Below are 25,273 nucleotides of genomic sequence, written 5' to 3' on the forward strand. Positions count from 1 at the left end.
CTAAGCTGGCCCCTAGATACCTTTTGCAATAAATCCAATACTGGTTACAGTCTGGATTTATTGTTCTGATTTGATACCAAACAACCCATGGTTGAGAGTGGCCATCAGGTAGCTGTGAAACTCGTACTGACCAATGTCCAGCACATGCATTTAAAACGTTTGTGCTGTTCACTTACTATGTCCCAGGTTTGGCAAGGATACAGTAGAGGCATATTGCTCATGCACCTATGCCCACACATACATTACAGTGCACCCTGTCTTAGGGCTGGAAGGCCTGTCAGAGAGGTGGCTTATCTATATTGCATGCAGTGTGTAGTGGACAGGTCATACAGGGTGTGTGCTATGTCCATTTTGCATTTTGGGATTGCACCAGGACGCTCAGGGGGTCATTATGACCCTGGCGGTCCTGTCCCGCGACGTCGGCAGTGGCAGCCAGACCACCGACAGCGTGGTGGTGCAGGACCGCCAAATTATGACCATCACAGTGCAGCTAGTTCGCTGCCTGTACCACCACAGGGGTGGGACCGCCTGGTTGAAGGTTGACCACATTCGGCCCAGCGGTCCACCTAACACTGCCCGTGGTATAATGAGTATCCTTACCGACAGGGATTCCGTGGTGGCAGCCCCACCATGAAATCCCTGGTGGTAAGGATACTGGCGACAGGAATACTAATTCCTGTCACCACTACAGGACTCCCCAATCTCCCCTCCTTGAAGGAGCCCCAACCCCCCAAGTAGTGATGCTCCCTCCCCCGATCCTCGTACTGACCCCCATCCCGCTGATCCCCATACTGACCCCCGATCCACGCACGCACCACACATACAGATATACATGCACACACTCACACATACATACATACACGCACACGTCCACGCTCACTCATTCACACATACATGCACACATGGCCGCAACACTCCCCCCACCCCTGCATACACGCATTCACACAAGCACACAGACACTTGCACACACACGCACACAAACACACACAACACCACCCCACCACCCTCCTTTCACACAAACCCCTATTCACGCACACAACACTCAACACCCCTCTCGGTCGATCACCTTACCTGGTGGTCATTTGGGAGGGAATGGGTGCAGAGAGCTGCCAGGAGTCATAATATGGCGGTCTCCTGGCGGGCGTGACTTCGGCGGTCAACAGTTTTGACCTCCGAAGTCATAATGAGGGCCTCAGTCTGCAATGGCAGTGCTGGGTGCACTTGGATACATGGTCCCTGAAGGTGGCACAATCTGTGCTGCTGCCTTCAAGGGCCTACCCTTAGTACCCCATGCTCTGAGTGCAAAAGTACAATTTACTAGGGACTTACAATGCCAGCTAAAGGTGTTGCCAATTGTGACCACATTTTTATCCATTTTAAAGGAAGAACACTGGCACCTTGCGACCTGGTTAGAAGGTACCTAGGGCCATATGTACCAACTAATTTTCCCATAGACACAGAATGGGTAAAACCCTTTGCTACATCTGGCCCCTAGTGCCCTCCAGTCCAAGATGCATTCAGAAACTAGGCAAAAAGTGGGGGTAATTCAACCAGGGGACAGTTTCCCACACCCTTCCATTGAGAAATGTGCTTCTAAGCAAACCAGGACACCAGAATGGGCTGCTACCAGTCAGAGAATGTGTTATAATCCTAAAAGCCCACAATCTTTTTCTAGCCATGAGTGTGATAGGAGTATGACTCCAGAGAGCCAGATGTACACTCTCCTTCACATGACAATTTAAATTGCCCCAACTGGCCACTACCCTATTGATCATACAATTAGTCCTGATGGGTTTGATGTGTTGCAGGGAAAATAAATCTGTAAATCTCTTAGAACAATCCATACACAATTATCAGTTACAATCATTCTGGATTCTTTCCCTTGCTAAACGCACTCATAAAGTACTCAAGACCTTCTGCTGTGGTAGCCTTCTGTAAGAATTTCACCTCTGGTGATTTTGTGTGATAATCAACTAGAACAAAACCAAACTGCAAAGGGGATACTAATGTCCTGAAGGGTCATGCATTACCAAAAGAAAGCTAACTTCTGCCAATCCATATGGGACCATTGCGCTGGTCTCAGGTGAGCACTGATGGTTTTAAGCTTACATCACATGACCTAACTAAGTGGTCTTCTTCAGCATCCATACCAGACCACCAAAATGGGTTCTTCTAAGATCATTCAGTACGGACACAAATATAAGCCCATCATTAGGTATTCTGTTGATCAGTCTGGGAATTACCTTGGGAGTAATAGAGTTGTCACTTTTTAACACAAACTTCCATTGAACTCTCAGCTGAGGTGCAGCAAATAAATGCAACAGTCCTGTTACACTCTTCTTCAGTGACCAGCCTTCTTGTGTGTACTTTTCAGCCATTATGTGTGGAATCTTTACCACCCTCTGTAAACCACTTTTACCCGACAACTGCATCACTGACATTCCACTTACAACAGACACTACAATTTTAACTTCACCTTCCTCAAGTTTATCTTCACTCAGGCTGAGCAAGGAAAGAGGGACAAACCGTCCTCAGGCTGGTTCTTGTTTCCTGGCACAAACTCTGCAACAAAACAGTACTCTTGCATTTTTTTAATATGGACAAGGCATGCGTGCTGTGGTCATAAGATAACATCTCAAGTGGGGGCATGTGATTTGTTTGTTGAATTAATGTATTCCACGAAGAGAAATGGCTAAAGTTGTTAGTAGCTCATACGCATGCCAGTAGTTCCTGCTCCATAACTACATAGAGTCTCTCCACTTCAGTCAACATTCATGAAGCATATGCCACAACTCACTCATTTTTATTGCCCCTTTTTGAAATGGCTTCCCTAGCCCATTACTATCAAAAGTAGTCATACAGCATTTTCCAATACAGAATGTTTTGTAAGATAGGAGAAGGTATAATTTCATTTTTCACAAAGTCAAAGGCATCTTGTTGGTCCATGCCCAAACCTTGTGTTTGCATAACGTTTTCTTAAGAGGCTGCATCACATTTACAGATATCTAGACAAATTTGCTGTAATATTCACTTTGTCCAAAAGCAACAATTTTGCTTTAATATCTGAAGGCTGTGCATTCCTGATGAAAACTACCAGAAATTCTTTTGGCTGAAATGGTTTGACCTGGCTTATGTAATTTGGATTCAAACAAAGCACTCTTCCTCACTCAAAGAACCAGTCCATTGTACAACATCATATCAGGTTCCCATGTCTTTTGTGAATATGATAATGTCACCTTGGAAGCACTTTACATGGTTCAAGCAGATGCTTGACTTTATTAGCTAATACGTAGGGGTATGCAAAATTAATGTAATTTGTTTTTGCTAAATTATGCTTTATTTCAGAAATATGCGAAATTATGCATGGTTGCGTGAAATACAAAATTGTCATTTATTCCAAACTTTTAGCATGAAATGCATCCTCGCATCCGTTTTGGATGTAAGAATGCCTTTCATGCTAAAAAGAGAAGTGCAAAAAACATGCCTTCTCCAGTTATGGTCATTCATGTTGCGCTTCTGTTCTCCTGCTAAATATTTGAAGCGAATGACGCATAATTACATGATGTGGTGCAATAGCATAATTTTGTATTGTGACATGAAATTCCAAATGCCATTTTTCGCCCAGGCCTACTAACAATCTGTTGAATCTGGCCTTGGTGGCCATTGTGTATAGTTGGCCTGAGTCAACCACACCATGTAACTTCTTTCCCACCACCAGCATGCACATATTAGCTTTTGAATTTATTATTCTCTCTACATCATGTTCACTCCTCTGACCATCAATATTATGGTCTCTCTGGACAAAGGATCAAGAGCACAGTCACTGGTGGTTTATTGTTGACCTTAACTTTTCTTCCACACCTTCACAAGGTGTCCAATTTTGCCACAGTTCTTGCTGTCTTTTCTTGTATATAGATAGCCCTTGAAGGAGGTCAGGGGGAAAAGGCTCCTACAACTGTAGCAGCTGTACCCTGGTTTGACTTTCTTCCATTTCACTGCTTTCACTTTGTGGGTTTTACTTTCAATGCTGCAAACCTCAAAACTTTCTTTCCCACGTTTGTCTTCATTGACCTCCTTGACTCATATGGCCGATTGTTTGATCTCCTTATCTGTTTTGACCACTTCCTCCAAGATGGAGTCACCTATGGTCATAAGCGTTACTGTATCCTTTTGCTATGCTATTAGTGTTTACTATCTGTTGATCTCTAAGCATCTTGTTGATTGTCGCTTTAAGCTGCATGCAGTGGATAAACTCTGCAAAGCTTTAAGAATTCATCGAAGGTTTCATGCTCCTTCTGTCGCCTAGTATAGAAGGGATAACTCTCTAATGATATAATGATGCTGAATTTCAAATAGTTTTGGGAAGAGTTTTGAAACTCTCCTGTTACTCAGACACTTAACAATGCAGTAAAATGTACTTCCTCTGTTCCATTGGCATCTTGCTGTCGATCTTAAAATGCTTTGTGAGAAATTCCTCCTTTGAAATCTTCCAGGAAACGGGTGGGTCTCCCCTATACTACAGACATTTCGGAGGCGTGTCTAATGGCATTTTGTCAGCTGCATGGAGTTATAATAAGTAAGTCTGACTGAATGTACAAGGGTAAACTGAAGTGACAGGTTAGAGCAATCTGGTCAACGAGGATATCGAGGTATCGTGGAGAGATGCTATGCAGTTACAGAGCAGGGACTATGGTGTGTATATGGCCTCCTAACTACTTTGGAATACAAATCAACACTTTAGGTGAAGCATCACAAACTGTTTGGTGACAAAACAACATAGTTCCAAGTGTATGCTAAATGTGGTTTCTAGTTCTACACATTTTCTTCTCTGCCACCAATTAATGCCAACCTTGCCTTCACATGATGGTTGTTCCACTCCTGGAACACATTTTGCCATAGGAATATAATGTCAAAATGTCATATGTCACCAAACCAAGGTTTGACCCGTCAGGTGCAGTGCAGTGAAAGTGTGCACTGCGAAGAAACGAGGACACTTCCAAAAGATGGTCTCTCCCAGGTGTGTAGTCTAAGAGGTGCAATGTCATACACGCCCTAATAAGTCCCTCTTGCCTTGGAAGCTAGGCGGACAAGTATCTGACACCAGCAGTGTGCTGCTACAGAATTGCAAAACCAGGTGCCATCACTCACCACCCCATCAGTACTTCTCAGGTTATGAAGGACTCCAAACACCTTGACGTATAAATGCATCACAGCAACTTCTCAATTAGGGCTCACAGGTCATTAGATACTATGTACCATATTTATGAGACTTTGGTACAGGGCAGCACAGCAAGTCACTTTGTTGTGCTGCACTGCGCAAAAGGAAAGGGCGGGAATGTGCCCTATTTAAGCAATGCAGTGCATTCATATCCTTTCCTCCAGCTCCGTATTTACAATGTGGTGTTAAGCCACTTTTTGTGGCTTACCACCACCTTGTAAATATGGCCCCTTCAAACGCAGCATTTTGCATGGAAGGGGCGTGCAATGGGTGTTGCTGTGGGTGTGCCACAGCAACACCCATTGCATTTTGATGCTGCCACAGATTTACGAGTTTTCGTAAACCTGAGGCAGCACCAAAATCTAATACCACCCCAGGGGTGGCATTAGAGTTGCACAACAAGGAGAAATGAAATCTTTTCTCCCCGTTATTTGCTCTTTCTAGGTGTGCTGCATTTTGCAGCACACCTAGAAAGAGCAAATTGCCATTTAAGATTGTTTTTGTGCAGGAAGGGAAAACACAGCGGTGTGCCCTGTTCTAGTAAATACGGCGCATCCCTGCCTTTTGAAAATGATGGTGCACCATGCTGCCAAATTTGGCGCAGTGCAACGCACCATCATTATTTATTAAATCTTGCCGTAAGTACATCCCGACCTCTATGAATACTGGATGGGGATATCAGCACGAATTCCGTCTTCAACACAAAATCTGTAATAAGTAGCTGCTTCTGTGATTGGGAATTAAGGCTTGTTTATTGTTAACAAGCCACAACTAAAGTACGTCTCACCCGAGCAGCTTCCCAAGTACTAGTGCCATCAACCGTCACCCATAGAATATTGAATAATTTCAAGCTAAGACAAAGTGGACGGGCATTCAAGGGTGGGGGGGGCGGGAGACAGAAAAAAATGGAACAAAGACCACTGTAGAGCTGAAAATAAATAAGTTCCACCTATTGCCATGGAGGGGGAAATGCAGGAATTTTGTTGGTAGCCATCTGACACGCATTATCCATTTTTTGTTGCTTTGCTTACACACCTGAATCCTGATCTCGCTTCCCTACAACACCCATAGAACATAATGCTATAGAATGATATTAAGGAACAGAATGTGGCAAAAATGCAACACACTTGTACTCACCAAGAAACGCATTCGTCGTAAATGAACTGTGAAGAGAGAAAGGTACGGAATTAAGACAGGAAATTGGATATTTTCGAATCATGCATTCGAGTCAACACGTTACACATGGTTTCTGAGAGGAGGGAAAGCCAGCCATAGGGCGAGCTGAGCCAGAGCTCATTATGAGCCTTTCTTGCCCCAACATGTACAACATGAGCAGAGCCATGAAAAGATTATTGTTATGATATAGAGTAACTGTACATTTACGGTGTTAAAGTTTAGTACATTAAATCACATTACTGCATTGTGTGAAATGTGTTAGAAACAATCATTTCTAAACATAAACTTACAAAGATTCAAGAAACAGAAACCCTACATTTCATCTGGTATGCTCCATTCCCAAAATGCACTGGGGAGACTGCCATGAGATAGCCAAGAAATATTCAGTGTGGAATGTGCAGAATCTAAATGCCCAAAGTTATTATCTATGAACTGAGGGGCATATTTACAATCTTTTGATGCAGGGCAGTGCAGCAAGCCTTCTTGCTGTGCTGCCCTATGTCAAAAAAAAAGGCAGAAATGCATTGTATCTACAAGATACTATGCTTTCCTGTCCTTTTCCTTTGTACTAGTGCACAAAGGCTGCCATCGCCAATGCAGGCACCCTTGCACCAGGGTGCAAGGGTGTCTGCTTTGCGGGCATCATTGTTTTTGTGCCAGAAGCCACACCTTCCTTCACAAAAACAATTGCAGCACACATAGAAAAAGGAAAAAAGGAGGAGAAATAAAGGTATTGCTCAATCTTTATGCATCCACTGAGGAGGCATAGGCTTTTGATGCATTTTCAGGCTTACAAATCCTTGTAAATCTGTGAATGCATTAAAATACAAAGGTATGGAGTGGGAACACTCACCGCAACACCCATGGAACACCTCTTAGATGCAGAGTAAGGCAGCATAGTAACATGTGTTGCGTTGCCTTACTCCATATCTACAAGGTCATGGAAAACCACTCATTATGTGGAATTATAGATAACAGCCTGTAGCCTTCCCCTTCCGTGCGTCAATAAAAGTGACGCATGGGCAGCACAAGCCACTTGTAAATATAGCCCTGAATTTATTAGCTGATAGTATGAAAGAGAGGGGTTTGTTATTCTCTAATGTAAATTTCTCCTAGGTGTTCCCATATTTGTCAGTGAAGGAAAATGAGGCAGAGTGAAATAAAGTATTTTGTCTAGGATCACAGTTTGGTCAAGTGGGGAAGCCAGGTGATGATCCAGTACAGTTTGCATAACAACCAATGGAGGTTATCTCCTGTTCTACCCAGTTTGTACTTAGACATCCTTCAAAAGTGAAATTAACAGTCTGTGTTCAAGAAAGGTAATTTGCACATTTCCCATATCAGTAGTTGTATATTAAGTTGTATAAGAAATCTTTCCTGATACAAGTTAGTTCAATCAATTTCAGTCTTTCAAGTTGCAAGGCCGCCAAGGGGATAACTTCTGGAAGATATAAAGCAGCCCAATATAGGTTAAAATGCCTCTTTGTTGTTTTTATAGTGCAAATGTAAGTTCAAACAAGGCAGAACACTATATTCACTGGGTAATGCCAATCCCCTCCCCTGACATAACAAACAGTGTAAGGGAGTCAATTTAATTGTCACAAACAAATCTTTGTTAATAGATCACTTCTAAACTCCTCAGACTCAGTAGCGACTCCTCCGGTATGATGGAGGATCGTCGCCCCCCACCCCACCAGCAGCAACCACTGCAAATCCTTTCACAAGGAAAGGATAATAAACTCTGAGCCTGATTTATGAAAAGTTAGCACCGCCTTCACATCATTTTTTGATGCAAAAGCAGCGCAAACTCACGAAATATAAGTATAATGACATAAAGGCGGCGCTAACTTTAAAAAAATCAGGTCCTTTGTTTATTATCCTTTCCTTGTGAAAGGGCCGTGGCATTGGCAGTGATGAGCAGAAGGGAGTGCACTGTGCACTCCGCTCAGAGCGCATGTGTGTTTGGCCGGCCGTCTCGGGCCGGCCAGACCCACATACATAGTAGGCTCTCCCCAGCCCAGCAACACAGTTACCGAGTTAGAGAGAGCCTGCAGAGCTCTGAGCAGCGTCAGGATTGGCCGCAGGGCAGGCTGGGAGCCTGTGCCTGTCTGGCCCAGAGATGACGCAGGATCGGCAGCTTGTGGCACAGAGGTACGTTTTTACATTATTTTTTTAAATGTTATTAATTCCCCCCAACCCCCGTGCCTCACCCCCAGTTATCCCCGCAAGCCAGACTGCTCAGATTTATGTCAGCTTACTGATCGATTGATTCATTCCTTTAATGCAATGATTTATTCAGGAACTGAGTGTTCCAGCGATAAACTCAAGATGAAGGAAACTGGCTAAGGCAGTCATTGGCAGTTTTGGTTACAGGGCGCAGGGCCCCACCACTCCAGTTTCCAGCAACTCAAAATGCACTGCCTCTGTCTCAAAACAATGCTAAAAGCACCTGGCATCCTGACCCTCGTACTGAGCCTAATCAAGTACTGAGGCACTGAAAGGCAGCCAGTCACTGCCACTGTCCAGGCTTATCTTCTCGCAAGTCTGGTGCTAAAGTAATTTGGTGTCAAAGGGTGATGGACACTGAAGCCCTGTGCGAATTCGCCACCCCCCATGCTTTTTTCGAGTTGAAGCTTCCTTTTCAGCTGTCAGTCTTTAATATTTACTTGAAGACACTACCAGTCCAGGGAGTTCTAGTGGCTGTGTACTGACGGAGCCTTGAGTGTGAGTCATGAAAGCTTTAACTTAATTTAAACAGCACAGATATTTGCGCATTATTCAGCTTTTTAGGGTCGAGCCTGCGTTGCATGCGCTCGCGCATGCGTATCGCAGTAAGACGCTTTAGTTCTTAGAAAAGGGCTCGGAGCCCTGTCGTCGTCACGCCAGTGTGTTTCATTGGTTCGTGGGCTTGCCTAGTAAAATCTGCTTGCTTTCATTAGTGGAAGGCATGCACACGTCATGCCTTTTCCGGTGGCTAGCACTCCTCGAGCGCAGCGACCAAGTACAGAAAACATGCAAAGCTCGCTGTTTTCTGTCAGATCGTGGACTACTTTTTCTCTATTTTCCTAGCGCGATTTCGCTTGGCAGAAGTCGAGCGCTTTACACAGTTAATTTCACTTTTTCGGGTTACTTACATAAAAGCACTTTTGCCGATAGATGAAAAGTCGGGTTAGGAGTTTACAATGCGATCAGCTCTAACATGAGCAAACGCGAGACCCGTTGCATTGCAAATGCTTGTTTCCATGTGCTGTATTTAGGTATAATTATTATTGCTTGCTTTTTAGAACGCTGGTGCAATGGTTATTTATGTTCCAAAGTGGTAGCAAAATTAATCAGCGATTTTGTAATTTATAACATCTCCCCTGAATTCCACATTGTGGCTTCTCTCTCATCACTAGAGTACAACAGAATGTGTGTCAAGTGCCTGTTAGTTGTGGAGATGAGAGTTCTGCTATTTTTTATTTGAGCACCTTGGGCATTGCTCCTCTGCAAGCATTATCAGTAGTTAGTTTGTTGTGGGCCCTAGTGCAAGGAGCAAAATAGGTCCCCTGGCAGCTCTCGAACTGTCAAGTAGAGAACTAATCAGGGTTCATAGGGCCCCGCAGGCCTATGTGCCTTTGGGGCCACTGAACCTGATGTACCAATGGAAGGTACGCACAAGAGCATTATAGATAGTAAGTACTGTAGAGTACATTTAAAGTTGGGCATGAAGTACATCTTGCCACCGGTGTTACTGGTACTGTACTGATAAATGCCATAATTCCCCCCTGTCCCTTATAAGAGAGATAGACTGGCTCACATTGATTCCTAGCAATTCATGATGGATTTTTTCACTTACTTAAAACTTTCAACATCCAATACTGAAGGCAACAGGATCAAGTAGTTCTTACGCAAAGGCATTAACTTCTTGAGAGGATAAGTTTGTAGGGGCCAGATTTAAAGAAAAGTGGTGCAGCGCAGTGCTGCGCCAAAATTGGCAGCGTCGCACTGCATCACTTTAGAAACGCAGGGAAGCGCCGTATTTCAGGGAATATTTAAGGGAAATGTAGCTGCCAGCACCAACGCAGGCATCCTTGCACCATTGTGCAAGGATGTCTGTGTTGAGGGGTGTGATTGTTTATGTGCCGGAAGGTGTCCCTTCCTGCACATAAACAACCACTAGTGGCGCTTTGGCACTTCTGTGTGTGCTGCACAATGCAGCACACACAGAAGTGCCGAAGCATCTTTATCCAATGATTGTTTATGTGCAGGAAAGGACACCTTTCTGCACATAGACAATCATTTGTGGTATTTTGCTTTTTCTATGCGTGTGGCGGAATGCAGCATGCATAGAAAAAGCAAAAAACAAGGAGGAATAAAAGTTTCCTCCTCGTTGCGCCCTGCTAACGCCACTCCTGGGGGTGGCGTTAGATTTTGGTTCTGCCTCAGGTTTACGAAATTTCATAAATCTGAGGCAGCATCAAAATGCAATGGGTGTTGCTGTGGCATGCCCACAGCAACACCCATTGCATGCCCCTTCCACGCACAGTGCTGCGTGGGAATAGGCCGTATTTACAAGGTGGCGTTAAGGTGTGCTTAGCGCCACAGGAGCGTCACAAAAAGTGACGCTCCTGTGGCACTAGGGGCCTATAAATACGGCCCTGAATTCTTGAAATGCTTCAGAGAATGGCAGAATGTAGATATTTGGAAGGACTACAGCAAGCAAAGATTTCACTGGGAGCGGAGTCAGAAAGGTCGCAACCGACCAATAAAAGAGCCATGAATAAGCAATGTTTGTTTACTGCCAGCCAGTGAAGAGAGACTAAGGGGCATATATACAAGAAACTGGCGCATCGGTCTTTGATGCACCACTTTTCTTGCCTCGCCTCTGCCCTACCTAATGACAGCATTTTGCACCGTATTTACAATATGGTTCACCATGGCAGTAGTTAGGACAAAAACGTCAAAATTTTACGCTATTGTGGTGCCTTGATGCACTAGCATTAAAAATGTTGACTCAAGTGCAGCAAAGAACAGGGAGGCCCATTGATTAAGATGGGTGCATCATTTAAACACCTGCCAAGCAGGCATTAAAAATGATGAAAAGAATTGCGCGGTAAAAAGTTGTAAATTTCACTGTGCCATTTTTTTCAGGTCTCCCTGCATCATAACACCCCTCTTTCATACATTATGCCTGACCGAGGGATAATGTGCCACAAGGGGTTACAAAGTTTTTGTAAATACAGTGTGAGGGAAAAGCCACCTTAGCGTAAAAAACAATGACGCTATAGTGGCCCTAGGTGGCACTAGGGGCTTCTAAATATGCCCTTAAGGGCCTCATTTACGAGACCAATGGTTCAGTGCGGTGTAGCAAGTGCCTTGCTACAACACCCTGCACCAACAGGAAAGGGCATAAATGCGCATATCTACAGGATACAGTGCATTTCTGTCCTCTCCCTCTGCGCTGGGGTACAAATTATTGCCTAGCACCAATGGAGGCGCCCTTTCACTATAGTGCACGGGTGCCTGTGTTGTAGGGATGATTGTATTTGTGTGGAAAGAAACACCTTCCTGCACAAAAACAATCACAAGAGGATGCAGCACACATAGAGGGAAAAACTGGAAGAAATTAAGATATTTCTCCCCGTTGTGTCATTCTTACGCCACCCCTAAGGTGGCGTGGAAATCAGACGCATTCCCATGCTTGCACATCTGGGATTGCGTCAGATTCCTTCAAATTCAATGAGTGTTGCATGGGAACTCCCCAACCATCTCATATGGAATGCCCCTTTCACGTAGTGTTATGCATGGAAGGGGTCCATATTTGCAAGGCCATTAAAAGCCATGCAAGGTGGCTTTGTGTGACCTTGTAAGGATGGGCTGGCACACTGTGCCGCTGGAGCGTCAAAAAATGAAACTCCAGTGAAGCAGTGGAGCACAAGGGCCTTGTAAATGAGGCCCTAAGAGAGTTGAAATGTGAGTGTATTTGCTGATGCCTAGAAACAGGTGAAAAGCAAAGTTCTGAATTTGCTGAAGTCTGGAAAATTACAGAGAAAATTATATTGGGCCAAAAAGGACAATGTATTTGTTAGAGAGTATTCCAATAACCATTTTCTGATACCACTTTAAAGCATGGTCTCCACAACCATCCCAAAGAGACAATCCAAAAGGATGGGGTGTGAGATTGTGTTATATGTGTGAACATTAAGCACATCAGTAGAGGTGGGCTAGTCGCTGAAAGCTAGAGAGCCAGGCTCAAGTCATCAGATGCGTGAATCTGGCTCAGATCTAGGTTCTCTTGGGCCCTTGAGCCCCAAAAAACTGAGCTTTCATGTACCTTCTGCTGCCACCTACACTCTAACCTCATGCACAAAGAATTAAAGATAAAGTGATGACTTTTAATGTAAAAAAGAAAAGAGAAAGAGATATTCAATTAATGGCTGACTTGCACAGTAAGAAACCAGAAAATCTGTGATCTCCACTTAATCAAATTGTGCAATCCTAGACAAATATTTTAGTTCATCAAGCCTCCTTTTTCTTCATTATAGCATATAAGAGCACCTTCAAATCCATCAGATCGGTGTGTATACCACATAAAAACCTCTTGTGTTTTATTTAATAGACTATTATGTTGCTCCATATAAGAATATGAATGTAGACTACATAGAGGGTACACATGAACGTTGATTTGCTTCTTAGTTCGCCAGTGGCATTGTAGTCATGGTGAGAGCTGGCTGGGCATGAATGGCTATGATGTTTCTAAGTTATTGTTGAAAAATTATCAATATCACTTTCAATAAACACCTACCAATTCAGTGATACAACCCAATGAACTAAGGTGAAACGCTCTGCAAGTTCAAGGCCTACACTTTTTGAACCAAAGACAATTTATCATATTTGTACATGACATTTGTTGCATAATTCAAACGAGGTCAGCTCGTGCACAGGCTCTTAGAGCTAATCTAGATCACTGGCTCGGCTCTCGCTGTTAATTTGTTGGCTCGCCCCGTGAATGTCAATTCATCAAAATGCTTGTGGTAGCGGATGTGAGATCACATGCTCTTTGACCTTCAATTTCACACTCACATGTATTCTTACACATACACACATTTACACTTACTCACCTACTCTCTCTCACATGAACACACTCACTTGCAAGCAGACATTTAAAAACACTTTTTTACTTACCTCAGCTGACAGGAAAGGCTATATTCCAGCTAATTGTACTCCATGTTTTATTACAATAACAATGAATAATAAAACATTATTCACTATTAGTGTAATAAAAACGTTGAGAGAAACAGAGTGCAGCCCCAACAGATGTCCATAGGAATGAGCTGCCACATTGTGTTCCTGGCACCTATTTTGCCACCTCTGAGGTCAAGGTTCGCAAAAACAGTGCCAGGGATCGAAAGGGTAACCCAGGGGTCACCCCTGGCGATCTCTAAATGAAGTTCATGGCTCTCCCACCTCTACACCTCAAACAGAAAAAACACAGGCCCTTAGCTCTAGCCAACAAAGCTCTCCATGATAGATAGGCCCTTCTTTTTTTCCAAACGTCTTGGCATTGACAAGCTCAGTCAAGGACTTCTTTTGTTATTTTGGCTTCAGCTTGGTGTGCCAGGGAAATGAACTAGGAACATGTCTGTTCCCTTTATGGAAAGAATTTCAAAGTCTTTCACTGAGCATGTAAAATATATATTTTTGTATGCTGGGAAATTAAGAAACTATTCTTCTTGTCGCAAGATAGTATTGAGCAACAGTGCATTTCCTTCAGGAACAAGCATCGACAAATTCAGTAGATCTGTTTTTCCTTTTGTACATTAGGGCGTGCATATCACGCCTTAATAAATGAAACGCCTGTTGAAACTTGCATTGCAGAATGCGTTAATTATTGTTATTGTTTATAAGACATATAGGTTATGCAGAAAGAATACATATATATTGATCAAAATGCCATTGTAGTGTTATCCATTTAAAGTGTTTCTTATAGTATTTATAGTAAGGAAGCTATGTGCAAGTCAATGTGGAAAGTGGATGTAAATGCTAGACAGACTGCTGAGGTGGATATTGCAAAGATGTTCTGTTCAAGGGCGTCATTTAGGGATCGCCAGGGAGTCGCAGCTGTGACCCTTGGCTTGCCCTTTGCTACCCCTGGCACTGTCTTTGCCACCCCTGGCCTCAAAGGAGGCAAATTCAGTGCCAGGGACACAGGAGCAGCTCATCCTTATGGACGTCACTCTCTTTATTTTCTGTCAATGTTTATGACCTCAATAGTGAATAATGGTATATTATTTACTATTGGTGTCATACAAATGAAATACAGTTAACTGTAATATGCCCTTCCATGGCAGCTGAGGTAAGTAAAAAATACTTTTAAATGTATGTTGTGTGCATGTTTGCGGGTGAGTGTGTTTATGTGGGAGAGAGTGCATGTAAGTGAATTTGTGTGTATGTGTAATTATGTGTGTGTAAGTGAAAGTGGAGCTCAAAAGGCTTGTGATGTCACTTCTGCTACCCCTGGCATTTCGGTGAATTGACCTCCATGGTTCTGTTGAGCAGTACGCAGAAGAGGTAATAGTCTAGTAGCAATATTCAGTGCTAATTTCCCACACCCAGAGAAAGCTTTACTACCTCTATGCATATGGCCCCTGTTTTGTTTGAGGAGCATTTGTTGAAGTGTGTTTTGATGCTTTTCTTTGTGTTAGGAAAGCTTGCATTAAACTGTCCACACTGAACATGTGTTGCATGTTCGTGAAGTTTGTGGCTCCATTTTAACAATCAAAATCAAGATGATTCATGTATGAAAGTATTGGAGCAGTGCGCAAAAGAGAGGGGTGGTCACAGAGTGAAAAGGGAGCTCAGGGTACGAAGGGGTAACAATGCAGAACGTTTACAGCACAAGGGAAAACAGTGCTTGCTTCTCCACACAAAGTACAGGTAAATCACTTGAAGTACATCCCTGAAAACGTATTGTCAATTCAGCAAAGAAAACAGCTGCCCAAACCAAAGAAGAGGAGACACTTCTGCATACACTCAATCATCTCATCTAGTCCTAATTAAAATGACTGCACACAATTTCATGAGTAAAGAATAACAGTTGTGATTGACAATGGAATGAATGTGATGAATGCTACTTATAGCACCCATTGACTGAGCTCAATCAAATTCTTTCAACAGGTGATAGGAGGTTTGTTAGGCGCCCAACGCTGCACCTGCTAGGCCTAAAAAGCAACAATGAAAGTGACAATGATGTGTTTTTTAAAATTTACATGCCTACCTGCTGCTGTTAGCAGTATAAAAGCTTAAATAGATATGCCCTCTCCACCTCTGAATGCATGTGCTGTTAGAACTGACAGCCTTAGAAGCTTTTTGCCTGTCTCCCTCCATTTTTATTAACTCGTTTTTGCTGGTTTTGGGACTCTGCACACTTTACCACTGCTGACCAGGGAGCAGAAGTGCTTCTGCTCTCTCCTAAAGATGGTAATATTGCCTCCTACCCAATTGATATATTTATTTTACTTATAAGTCCCTAGTCAAGTGCACTACATGTGCCCAGGGTCTGTAAATTAAATGCTAATAGTGGGCTGCAGCACTGACTGTCACCCACATAAGTAGCCCCTTAACCATGTCTCAGGCCTGCTATTGCAAGGTCTGTGTGTGCAGTTTACAGCCACATCAGCTAGACATTTAAAACCCCTTGCCATGTCTTAAGCTCCCCTACATATATGTCACCCCTTAGGTAGGCCTGATGTGACCCACAGGGCAGGGTGCAGTGTATTTAAAAGGCAGAACATGTAGTTTTAAGTTTTCCATGTTCTGGTAGTGAAAAACTTCCAAAGTCATTTTTCACTGCTGTGAGGCCTAATCCTCTCATAAACCAGCTTTTGGAATTCTTTGATATACTTTTAAGCTGTAACTTCTGATCAGAAGGAAGTAGCTACATCATGATTCTTATCTTTGGAATGGTAATGATAAATCCCCTTTACTAGTCGGATTTTGCATTACTATTTTAGAAATGCCTCTTCCAGAAATTGCACATTTCTCTCTTACTGCTCTTTGTGCCTCATAGCCTGTCTCCAATATACGTCTGTCCCAGGTGACAGCTACACTTTCTGCATCCCCTCCAAACAGCCACAAACACAGGATGGCATTATGTGGCTGAGTACCCGTCTAAATACATCTGCTGCTGATGGCCATACTGGGCTGGAAAGGAGGAGGGGGCTCACACTTACACTGCAAAGGGTATAGACCTGACCCCACACAAAGGACTGATTACCCCCTGCAGATAGTCTGGCAGACAGGACAGGGCTTAAAGGGATACTTGTGCACTTCAAAACCACTCTTTGAAGTCTCCCCTACTTCAAAGTCACATTGGGTATACGTACTGGGTCTCTGACCTTACCAAATCAGACTCTTCTGGACCTACAACTGGACTCTGTCAGAAGAACTGCTGTGCTGCAACAAGGACTGTCACTCTGCTGGACTGCTGACCTTGAAGGACTGCTTTTCTGCTGTACTGCCCTATGGCCTGCTGCTCTCTGACCCTGCTGAGGGAGAGTTGGACTGTGCCCGGCACCACAAGTGATCTCCAAGGTCTTGTTGGCTTGCCCCTGTTGCTTAAGACTCTGGGACATCAAAGTCTGTGTCTGAACTCCTGTGAATGGTTCTCTGGAAGTGGACCCAAAAACTTGCAACACAGAAATCGACACATCACATGGTTGCAGAGGTAAAATTTGACGCATCACGCTTGGAACCGCAACATTGCCATGAGAGCCTGACACATCAGAAGCACACTTTGCTTCTGCAGCGGTCTATGAAAAAATCAACACATTCCTTGACTGCATGGGAAATCCCAGCACATTGCACAACACATTCCGGTTCCAGCACTTGTCTTCGGAACCGACGCTTCACCTTCACTGAGTGGGACAGATCAATGCATCGCCATCTCTGCAAAGGCCCGATCAATGCATCTCACCACACATCTTACTGCTATGACCAGGAAAGGTACTTTGTTGCCTTGGTCTTGCATGGGTCCTGTAGCCAGCCTGTGTTCCATTACAAGCAGCCCGAACTTCGACTTTTCCCGGGTCAAGCACGACCTCAAGTAACCCCTAGAGCACTATAAGTGTTATATTGGATTTATTCTTTGAAAACCAATATCTCAACTTCAACACATTGTATTTTTGTCATTCTACTCTTAATATATATTGATGAAGTCATAATCTATTTTTCTGACCTTGTGTGGAGTCTTTTTGTGGTGTTTTAACTGTGTTACTGTATGAGTTACTGCACAAATACTTTACACATTGTCTTCTAAGTCGAGCCTGCCTGCACGGTGTCAATCTACTGGAGGGTGAGCACAGGATAATTTAGGTTGTGTTGTGACTTACCTTGACTAGGATTTTGGTGCCAACTTGGACAGGGTGCCAACTGGAGACCCAATTTCTAACAGGCACATTTGTATCAATATTCAAACAGATGGAGGTGGGACAGGATTCAACAGTCTTACTTTTGTGAGGAATTAGCAGTATTCCTCATTATGGATGCTGGAATGCAATCAGTGGTAGATAACTGAGCCCTCTGGTGTGCGGGGATGTGTGTGTGTGCTTTGTAACCCCTGGTAGCTAAGGCACAAGCAGCAGACATTTCACTAGACGAATGCACAAAGGTTCAAGCAGTACCAAACAACATTAAAGCCAAAAAACAACACATTAATATTCCCAAAATAATTTACAAAACGAGGTAAAAAGCAAAATGGCACAAAAATGTTTAAAATAAGATTAGGTTGTATGTCCAGAAATATTATCTGAAATAAATATTGTTAGCGAAATATATATTTTCTATCATTAACACTGTTGTGAGAATATTTTTGTAAGCTACAGATGGGACACAATATTTTTGTCAAATGATATTTAGGCGACAATATTCTGGTCAATAGGCAACAAGAAACTACAAAGTGTCAACCTTTGTCAGTGGTTATGGTAGACCAGTACCTAAGGGCAATGTTTGTCGGACCATGGAGCAGGTGTAGGTTAAGATCCATGGTCACACATTCAAATTTTACCAAGGGATGTAGTCTTTATTTCTGGAAGTCAAGTTCATCTATACAAACAAGAAAGGATACTGAAACTAGCAAAGGATGTTTATGGTCATATTCATTGAGTCAGAGCTCCTGCTCAAGCCTTCAGTTTTGGCACAAAACGTTCTGAGTGGGGCAAAGCTGGTTTCTGTAGTTGCTGAGGTTGTTTGCAACTGGGGTGAATATTGTGCTTTGTCCTGTTCCCACATTTTACTTTCAGACTTATGATTTTTATTGGAGGGCTTGGACTCCTGGTAGCCATACAGTTATATCAATGTCTAGGTGAAATCTATCTGTTTGCAGCAAAATGTTCTGAGTGGGACAAACGTGGAACTCTTTTACAGTGAAGAATCACCCTTCATGTGTTAGCCTCAGTATCTTGTGCTGGTCATTTGAAGGTCGAAAAAAATGTCTGTCTCACTTTTTTTAAATAAACTATTGGCTTTTTTCCAAAGCTCACAGACTTCTATTGAACCTTAAGTGATTCTTGGGGTTCAGATCTTTCTCCAGCCATGGCTCCTACAGGTTGCAGTGTAACCCGCTGCTTCTTTTTGTATAAGTAGAGGAGTGCAGAAGTGCATGGAAGAGGACTTTGAGAGGACATCACAGTAAACACAGACATGAATGAAACTCTTGAAGTGCTCCTTGTTGTAGCCCCATGAAAAACAAAGTATGGATAGAATGAAATCAGGTATGCCAATCAATTAAATGGATGGTATAAATGTTTCCAAATGAGAATGGTAGACCATTGGCAATTTAGATTGATTTCACAACAGATATAATTGATTCAGGATCAAGTACTGACTTAATGGATGTTGAACATTGTTCCAATTAAAGATAATAGATAATTATATACCTAGATTTTTTTAAACAGACCTTACTCAGGAAGACACATACATATGGTCATGGTGATGCCCATAGCCAGAACAATGAGCTATTATTCCTGTGGAAAGCTAACATTGAGAGGCTAAAAGAATGTTATTTTGGGATCTTTTCTCTCTTTACCCATGGAATGATATTATGTGAATATAGTAGTGTGATTGGTGTGAATACATTTTCAGTCTTATGAATTGAATGACATTTTAGAAGTGCAATATGGACTTGGTAAATGAATATATTTATTTGTGTATATTTTGTAGAGATGTGGATGACAGAAATATTATTAACCTAAATGTTTTTCATATGAAACAAAAAAAAATGAAATCTAAAGATATAAGTGACTCTTCTTTAGCCCCTAACGTGTGACTAAATAAGGAGCTTAGATACTTCTTTTTCTAATGGTGGCCAACATCTTTCTCAATAACCGAGCCCTTGTTCAGGCTTTTGTCACTAATAAGTATAGGGTGCCAGCTAACTGATCCTTGGCAAGTCCTTTCAAAAGTTCTTTTCAAGTGGCGAGCAGGCGAAACACCACTCTTCTTCACAGGCATGTTTGCAGGATCTGTCTTTCTTATTTATGGTGATTCCTACAGATGAAAGGGTAATCCGATGAGGTGGTGGTAAGGTGCAATTGTCATCCAGTTAACTAGCCTATGATGGATGACATTCCATGGGCCAGACTGTGTAAATTGCTTTCATAAGCCATTACACTTATGATGGACTTTCTTGGCTGTAATCTGTCTCATAAGTCTTTGCTCTGAATTGGCAGTATCAGACTCCTCTCTACAGCACTTCTGGTGCCCTTTGATTCGAGCCCTCTGTAAATGAGGGTTCATCGGTTCTTCCTGATCTAGGAACATTGTCCCCTCTACTGGGTTCAGACATGAATCTGTGAATTGACTCACCTAATAAAAATTGTTGGGAAATAAGATGAGAAGGCCCTACTCTTAACTGACTCAACAAAAGCCAGTTGCCCAAACTGGCTTATATAAATAGACAATAATACTGTATTTGTTGGGTTAATTCAAATAATCAAAACTACATTAATAAGGTTCACTCCTTCGGGAGTATTATATGCTTAAGATAATGTGGAGGGAGTGTTCTGCTAGCAATAATACTCGCAATTTGTGGAACTCAGGATTTACAAACTATTGATACTATCTCACAACTAGAGCTGCAAAGATGATCTCTAATGAAGTTTCAGCATTTATCCTGAGCATAACTAGAAATCTGTTTTTGATCCCTGTTCACTTCTTCTTATCTCGTTTGAGAGTACTGGGGCAAACTTTTTGCAATCTATATAGAAGTATATGTCCATAGATAATACATGAACTGAAGCTGAACATAACTAAGATGCTGTTTTTGAATCGTGTACATTTCTCCCCATCCAGTTTGAACCCTGAAGAAGCAGCGAACTCTGCCGCAAAACACGTGTTGGCTGAATGTTGTCAAGCTGGCTCCACAACAAAAGAGCGACACAGAATTAGCGTTATTTTGTAAATTGTAGTCTTTATTAATGAATGATCTTATGTAATTAGTGAAGAGAAGATACAGTGTATACAGTATAGATCTGCATTTCAAATAAAAGAAATGAACCTTATTAATGCAGTTTGAATCAGTTAGATGCGCCCGACAAATACAGTTATTACTGTCTATTGATGAAAGTTTCTCCCACACCAGACACTCAATGATATCATCTTGAAAAGCCAGACCTCGCCTCTGGTCCATTGTGACACTGTCTGTTCCTGTGGACTCCAAAATAGCACACTCAAAAAATGTGCTCCACGGTTGCCCCATGCAGTAAGTAGGATTTTTTTTCCCTTGGTAGGGCTTGTTTTCATCTTCTTCAAGGTTTGATCACAGACAGAAGCGAAGCCCATAAGAAGTCAATGGATTAACGCTGGAGCTCTCATGCACCAAAAGCTTATTTTCGATGGAGTTATTAAGCATCTCCATTCACCACTGTACTCAATATTTCACAATCAGATTTCTACATTCGAAAAATGTATTTTTACTTGTATGGTGAAAAACAACATTTTTCAGCAGACCACTTCAGGAGCATATTCTTCCTAATATATACCATGCCCCTGTATTATAATTTGAGCGTCAAACCCTGTGGACTAAAAGGCAGATTTAAAGTTAACTTGTCTGATGTTTTTTTAGCATTATAGAACTGTTTTTCTCTGAACTGTGTTACTGCCCAGTTTTAAGCTACAGTCATCCAGGCCAGATTGGTTAACATGGATCCATGCTTTTCCAGTCTTACCTGTGGGTGGTGTAAAAGTACATGTAGATCTTATATTAAGCATACACACAGCTGGTGCATGTTCTGTTGCAACTTCCCATGACCTCACTGGAATGTTAAATAAGCCAGTTGGGTGGTGGTGTTTTACATCATGTTATATGGCAGAGACAGCATAGGCAAACTTTACACTATTGCAGTGTAACAGACATATTGCGAGCAAACTTCACTTTTCAGGGTTTGATACTTTCAACAATAGAATGAGAAAGTATGGCCACATCTCAGTAAGTTTAGAAAACCTTTAATGATAGAGTCCAGGTAATTCTCAATAGGATTACTATAAAGTCTGCATTGGGGTACTGGCGCATTGCCACGTGGGTATAATACTTTTAACAGCAGTGTATTGATACATCATAGTGACATGTCTCAACAGGAGTGATATAGTTTTACTTTTAATTGTAGAAGGGGGCAATACTTTCAATGGTGCAGTAGTGGTGGATTTCACTGGGTGCAACTTTTTCAATGGGAGATTACTGATTATTAGTCTTCCCAGTCGGGGTTCTTTACTTCCACTGGGAGAGTATGAAAACCCTTCATTAAGGGATGGTGCGCTTTTAGTGGGAGAGCACTGGCATTAAACAGAAAGGTTGTGATAGTTTCAGATGTACAGTACTCTCAATGAACAGGAGATATCCTTGGTGAAAGAGTATCAAAGGACCCATAAGGGATAGTTGCTGCTATTCACGTTAACTCATAACTGGTATCCATAATGATAGTTTGTTACTTCTCCAAAACCAGATACCTAGAAATTTAGAACACATGCTCTGTGCTTCTCTGTATGTCATTGGCTCGCTGCTTTCAATGCAAAGAATCACAATGTAAATTATCCGTTTATTTATTTTCACACAACGGATTCTGCAGGTTCCTGATTTGAGAGGAACACTGCCAGAACCTGGTTTGGAGGGGTGGGGCAGGTGGTAGGGACAGGGTGCCTTGACACAACCAGGATGCTTGAAGTCATTCGCCTCTGGTCGCTCGGGGTCAATCCTACTATGGCTTTACAAATTGGGCCTCATACGGTGTTCCACGCTTGATGCTCAGGGTAGCAAGAGTGTGCTTCTCAGGAAAGGTGTGTGAGGATAGAGAGTAGCTCACTGTTCAGTCAAATGCTTGTCTTAGTAAAAAGGGGAGTAATTTAATTTCACAGCAAAACTGAATACTATTCACAGTTATGGGGTCCAGGCAGAGGGTTCTACAAACTAGCCTCTAGCCATGTTATGCAGTTCTCACACCACGTACTGAGTGCTAGCAGCAATGAAAAGATCATAGACTCAAATCAGGCACTGGTGAAGCTTACAATTGGAATGTTTGAGCAACTACTATGTTCGGTTGCCCGTAGGTCAGTTTGTACTGCATCTTGAGCAAATAATTGATGCTGGCAATCATTAATCCCTATAATGTACAGGATTGTTCACCACATGTGTTGATGGTGTACCCTTTGTGGTTGCACAGAGAGTGACTGACCCAGTAGTGACAGGATCATAGCTGCTCTTGGGAGAACAACACAGCAAGATTTGGCAGCACTTGCTTGTCTGTGGCAGTCGTGCCTTTAAGGAGGTGGGGGCTCCCCTTTACATCGATATTGTTGGACTTCACTGGACTTGCAGTATGCTGGGGAGAGGAGCAAAAATGTCTCCATGGTCATGTTGCATTGATGTTGGATGGCATGCTGTCACTTAGTGGATGCTGAACTTCATATGGTTCACTACATGAACTTCGCAAGGAGGCCAGATGACCTAGTATCTCAGGTTGGCTTCGGTAACATTCCTGTTAAAATAACCACACTTCTGGGTGCCCTACACTCATGGAACATGGATGGGCTTCTCCTCTTCCTGCGTAGTCTCTCCTCCTTGTGGGCCAGGCACACTCCTTCATTCTGTGTGCAGGCAGACAAACATGATTTCAAGTGCTGGGTAGACCCATAGCTCTCCAGAAAGTTGTCTAGGCTTCAGATGATGTTGCCTCACCTCTAGAAGACTGCTCTCAGACAGAAATCAGCCCTGGATCACATTACCTCTTCACGTATTCTTCAGAGCTCTCTCTTAATTAGTGGAGAAGAACCTGCAACTGGAACAAAGGTTTGGGATCCACCATTAAAATGGTTTTCCATAAGGGGATTTTGATCAATCTTCTGATGGCAAAAACCGGTTTGAGGTGCTACTTTTCCATATTTAAATGTCTGTATGAAGTACAGACACTGCAGCCAAGATTAACAAAGATTTTGGGTCGGATTTGCATTACTTTTGTAACGCAAACCTGATGCAAAAACATTTTGGGGATTTGCAACCAATGCAAATTGGTATTTGTGTTTGTTTGCATGGAAAGTAACTCCAAGCAGTGCAAAATACTGCTTTGCATTACTTTGCTTCACAAAGGCGTTACATGGGTGGCATATGGACATTCCCATGCAACCACTCATGCTTTTTGATACAAAACCCTATCTACTAAGATTAGTAGACAAGGTTTTGTGCCAAAAAGTAAAGCAGGCCTGAAATGGAGAAATGCTTTAATTTCTCCTTTCTTTTCGGACTTTGTATGTGTGCTGCATTGTATAGCACACACACAAAGTGGGAAACGTTTTAAAGTGAGTCTCAGCATAGGATTTTGTACTGGAAACCTATGCTAGATTGACACAGACACCCGTGCAAAGGTGTGTTCATGGTGCACAACAGCTAAAATCAGCATCCGTTCTAGGGAGAGGGGAGGAAAGTGCCATATCTGTAAATATGATGCTCTCCTGCTCTCTCCCTCTCATACAAATGCAGCTGTTGTGTTGAGTGATAGGTTTGAGAATCTGGAACTGAGTTTGTGCAAGGTAATTGCTGTCAGAGCAGGTAGTGAAAATGTGGACTCCAACAATAGCATCCAAAACATGCGCAAACTGGGATGTGAGGGCTTATCTAACAACAGAATCTGTTGCCTCCGCTCCCGCACCCCCTCACCCTCTCACCCCCCCACCAAACATACATACACACATCAACTAGACAGCAGTGCTCTGGTAGGGTTAATTGGCCATCCAATGCTACAAGGTCCTCATAAAACTTCTCAGGAAGCACTGTCTCCATTTTCCCATTCTTCAGAGTCTTGTGCTTCTTCCTTCAGCTCCAGGAATGTAGGCAAAACATATCTAATGTGTGAAATGCTGCACTCCAAACCCCATCTGTGCCGTGGCATACCAGGGACAATGTCAAATGAATTTCACTGGTCCATGCACCTACAATCTCACAACAATATTGAGCCAATCTACCATATCTCACACACACACTCGACATGACCACAGGATGTCTGTGCAAGATTCAGGGCATCACTTATAGTAGATATTTAAGGCAGTGGTGCCAGTAGACACTGCAATCCTTCTGAACCAGATATAAAGGTCTGGTCACAAAATCCACAACAAACAGCATGCTGCCACTGCTGTCTTATGTCAACAACCCAGGACCTGGGCAGTAGTAGTAGGGTATGCTGGGTGCGCCCCTCGAGGTCACAGAACATGTTCTGGACCTCAGAATCATCATGGACTAACCTAGACCTCAGCCCACTAGTTAGGTTAGTGTGTTAGCAGCCAAAAAATTCAGAATGGCAGTTTCACATACAGCTGGGTCACTGAGAGCACTGGTGCACTATAAGTTACCATTAG

General features: G+C 42.7%; 1 protein-coding gene across 2 annotated transcripts in view; it reads right to left on the reverse strand.

The window, feature by feature from the left end:
* The window catches only part of SLC24A3 (solute carrier family 24 member 3), a 1,392,829-nt gene that overhangs the window by 253,066 nt on the left and 1,114,490 nt on the right, over positions 1-25,273 (reverse strand). For both annotated transcript variants that reach the window (XM_069234727.1, XM_069234728.1), the window contains exon 8: positions 6,356-6,381. In XM_069234727.1, the coding sequence (XP_069090828.1) occupies positions 6,356-6,381 (26 nt within the window). The remainder of the gene's footprint in view (positions 1-6,355; positions 6,382-25,273) is intronic.

Source organism: Pleurodeles waltl, chromosome 5 (assembly GCF_031143425.1).
Source record: "Pleurodeles waltl isolate 20211129_DDA chromosome 5, aPleWal1.hap1.20221129, whole genome shotgun sequence".
NCBI classification, from domain to species: domain Eukaryota; kingdom Metazoa; phylum Chordata; class Amphibia; order Caudata; family Salamandridae; genus Pleurodeles; species Pleurodeles waltl.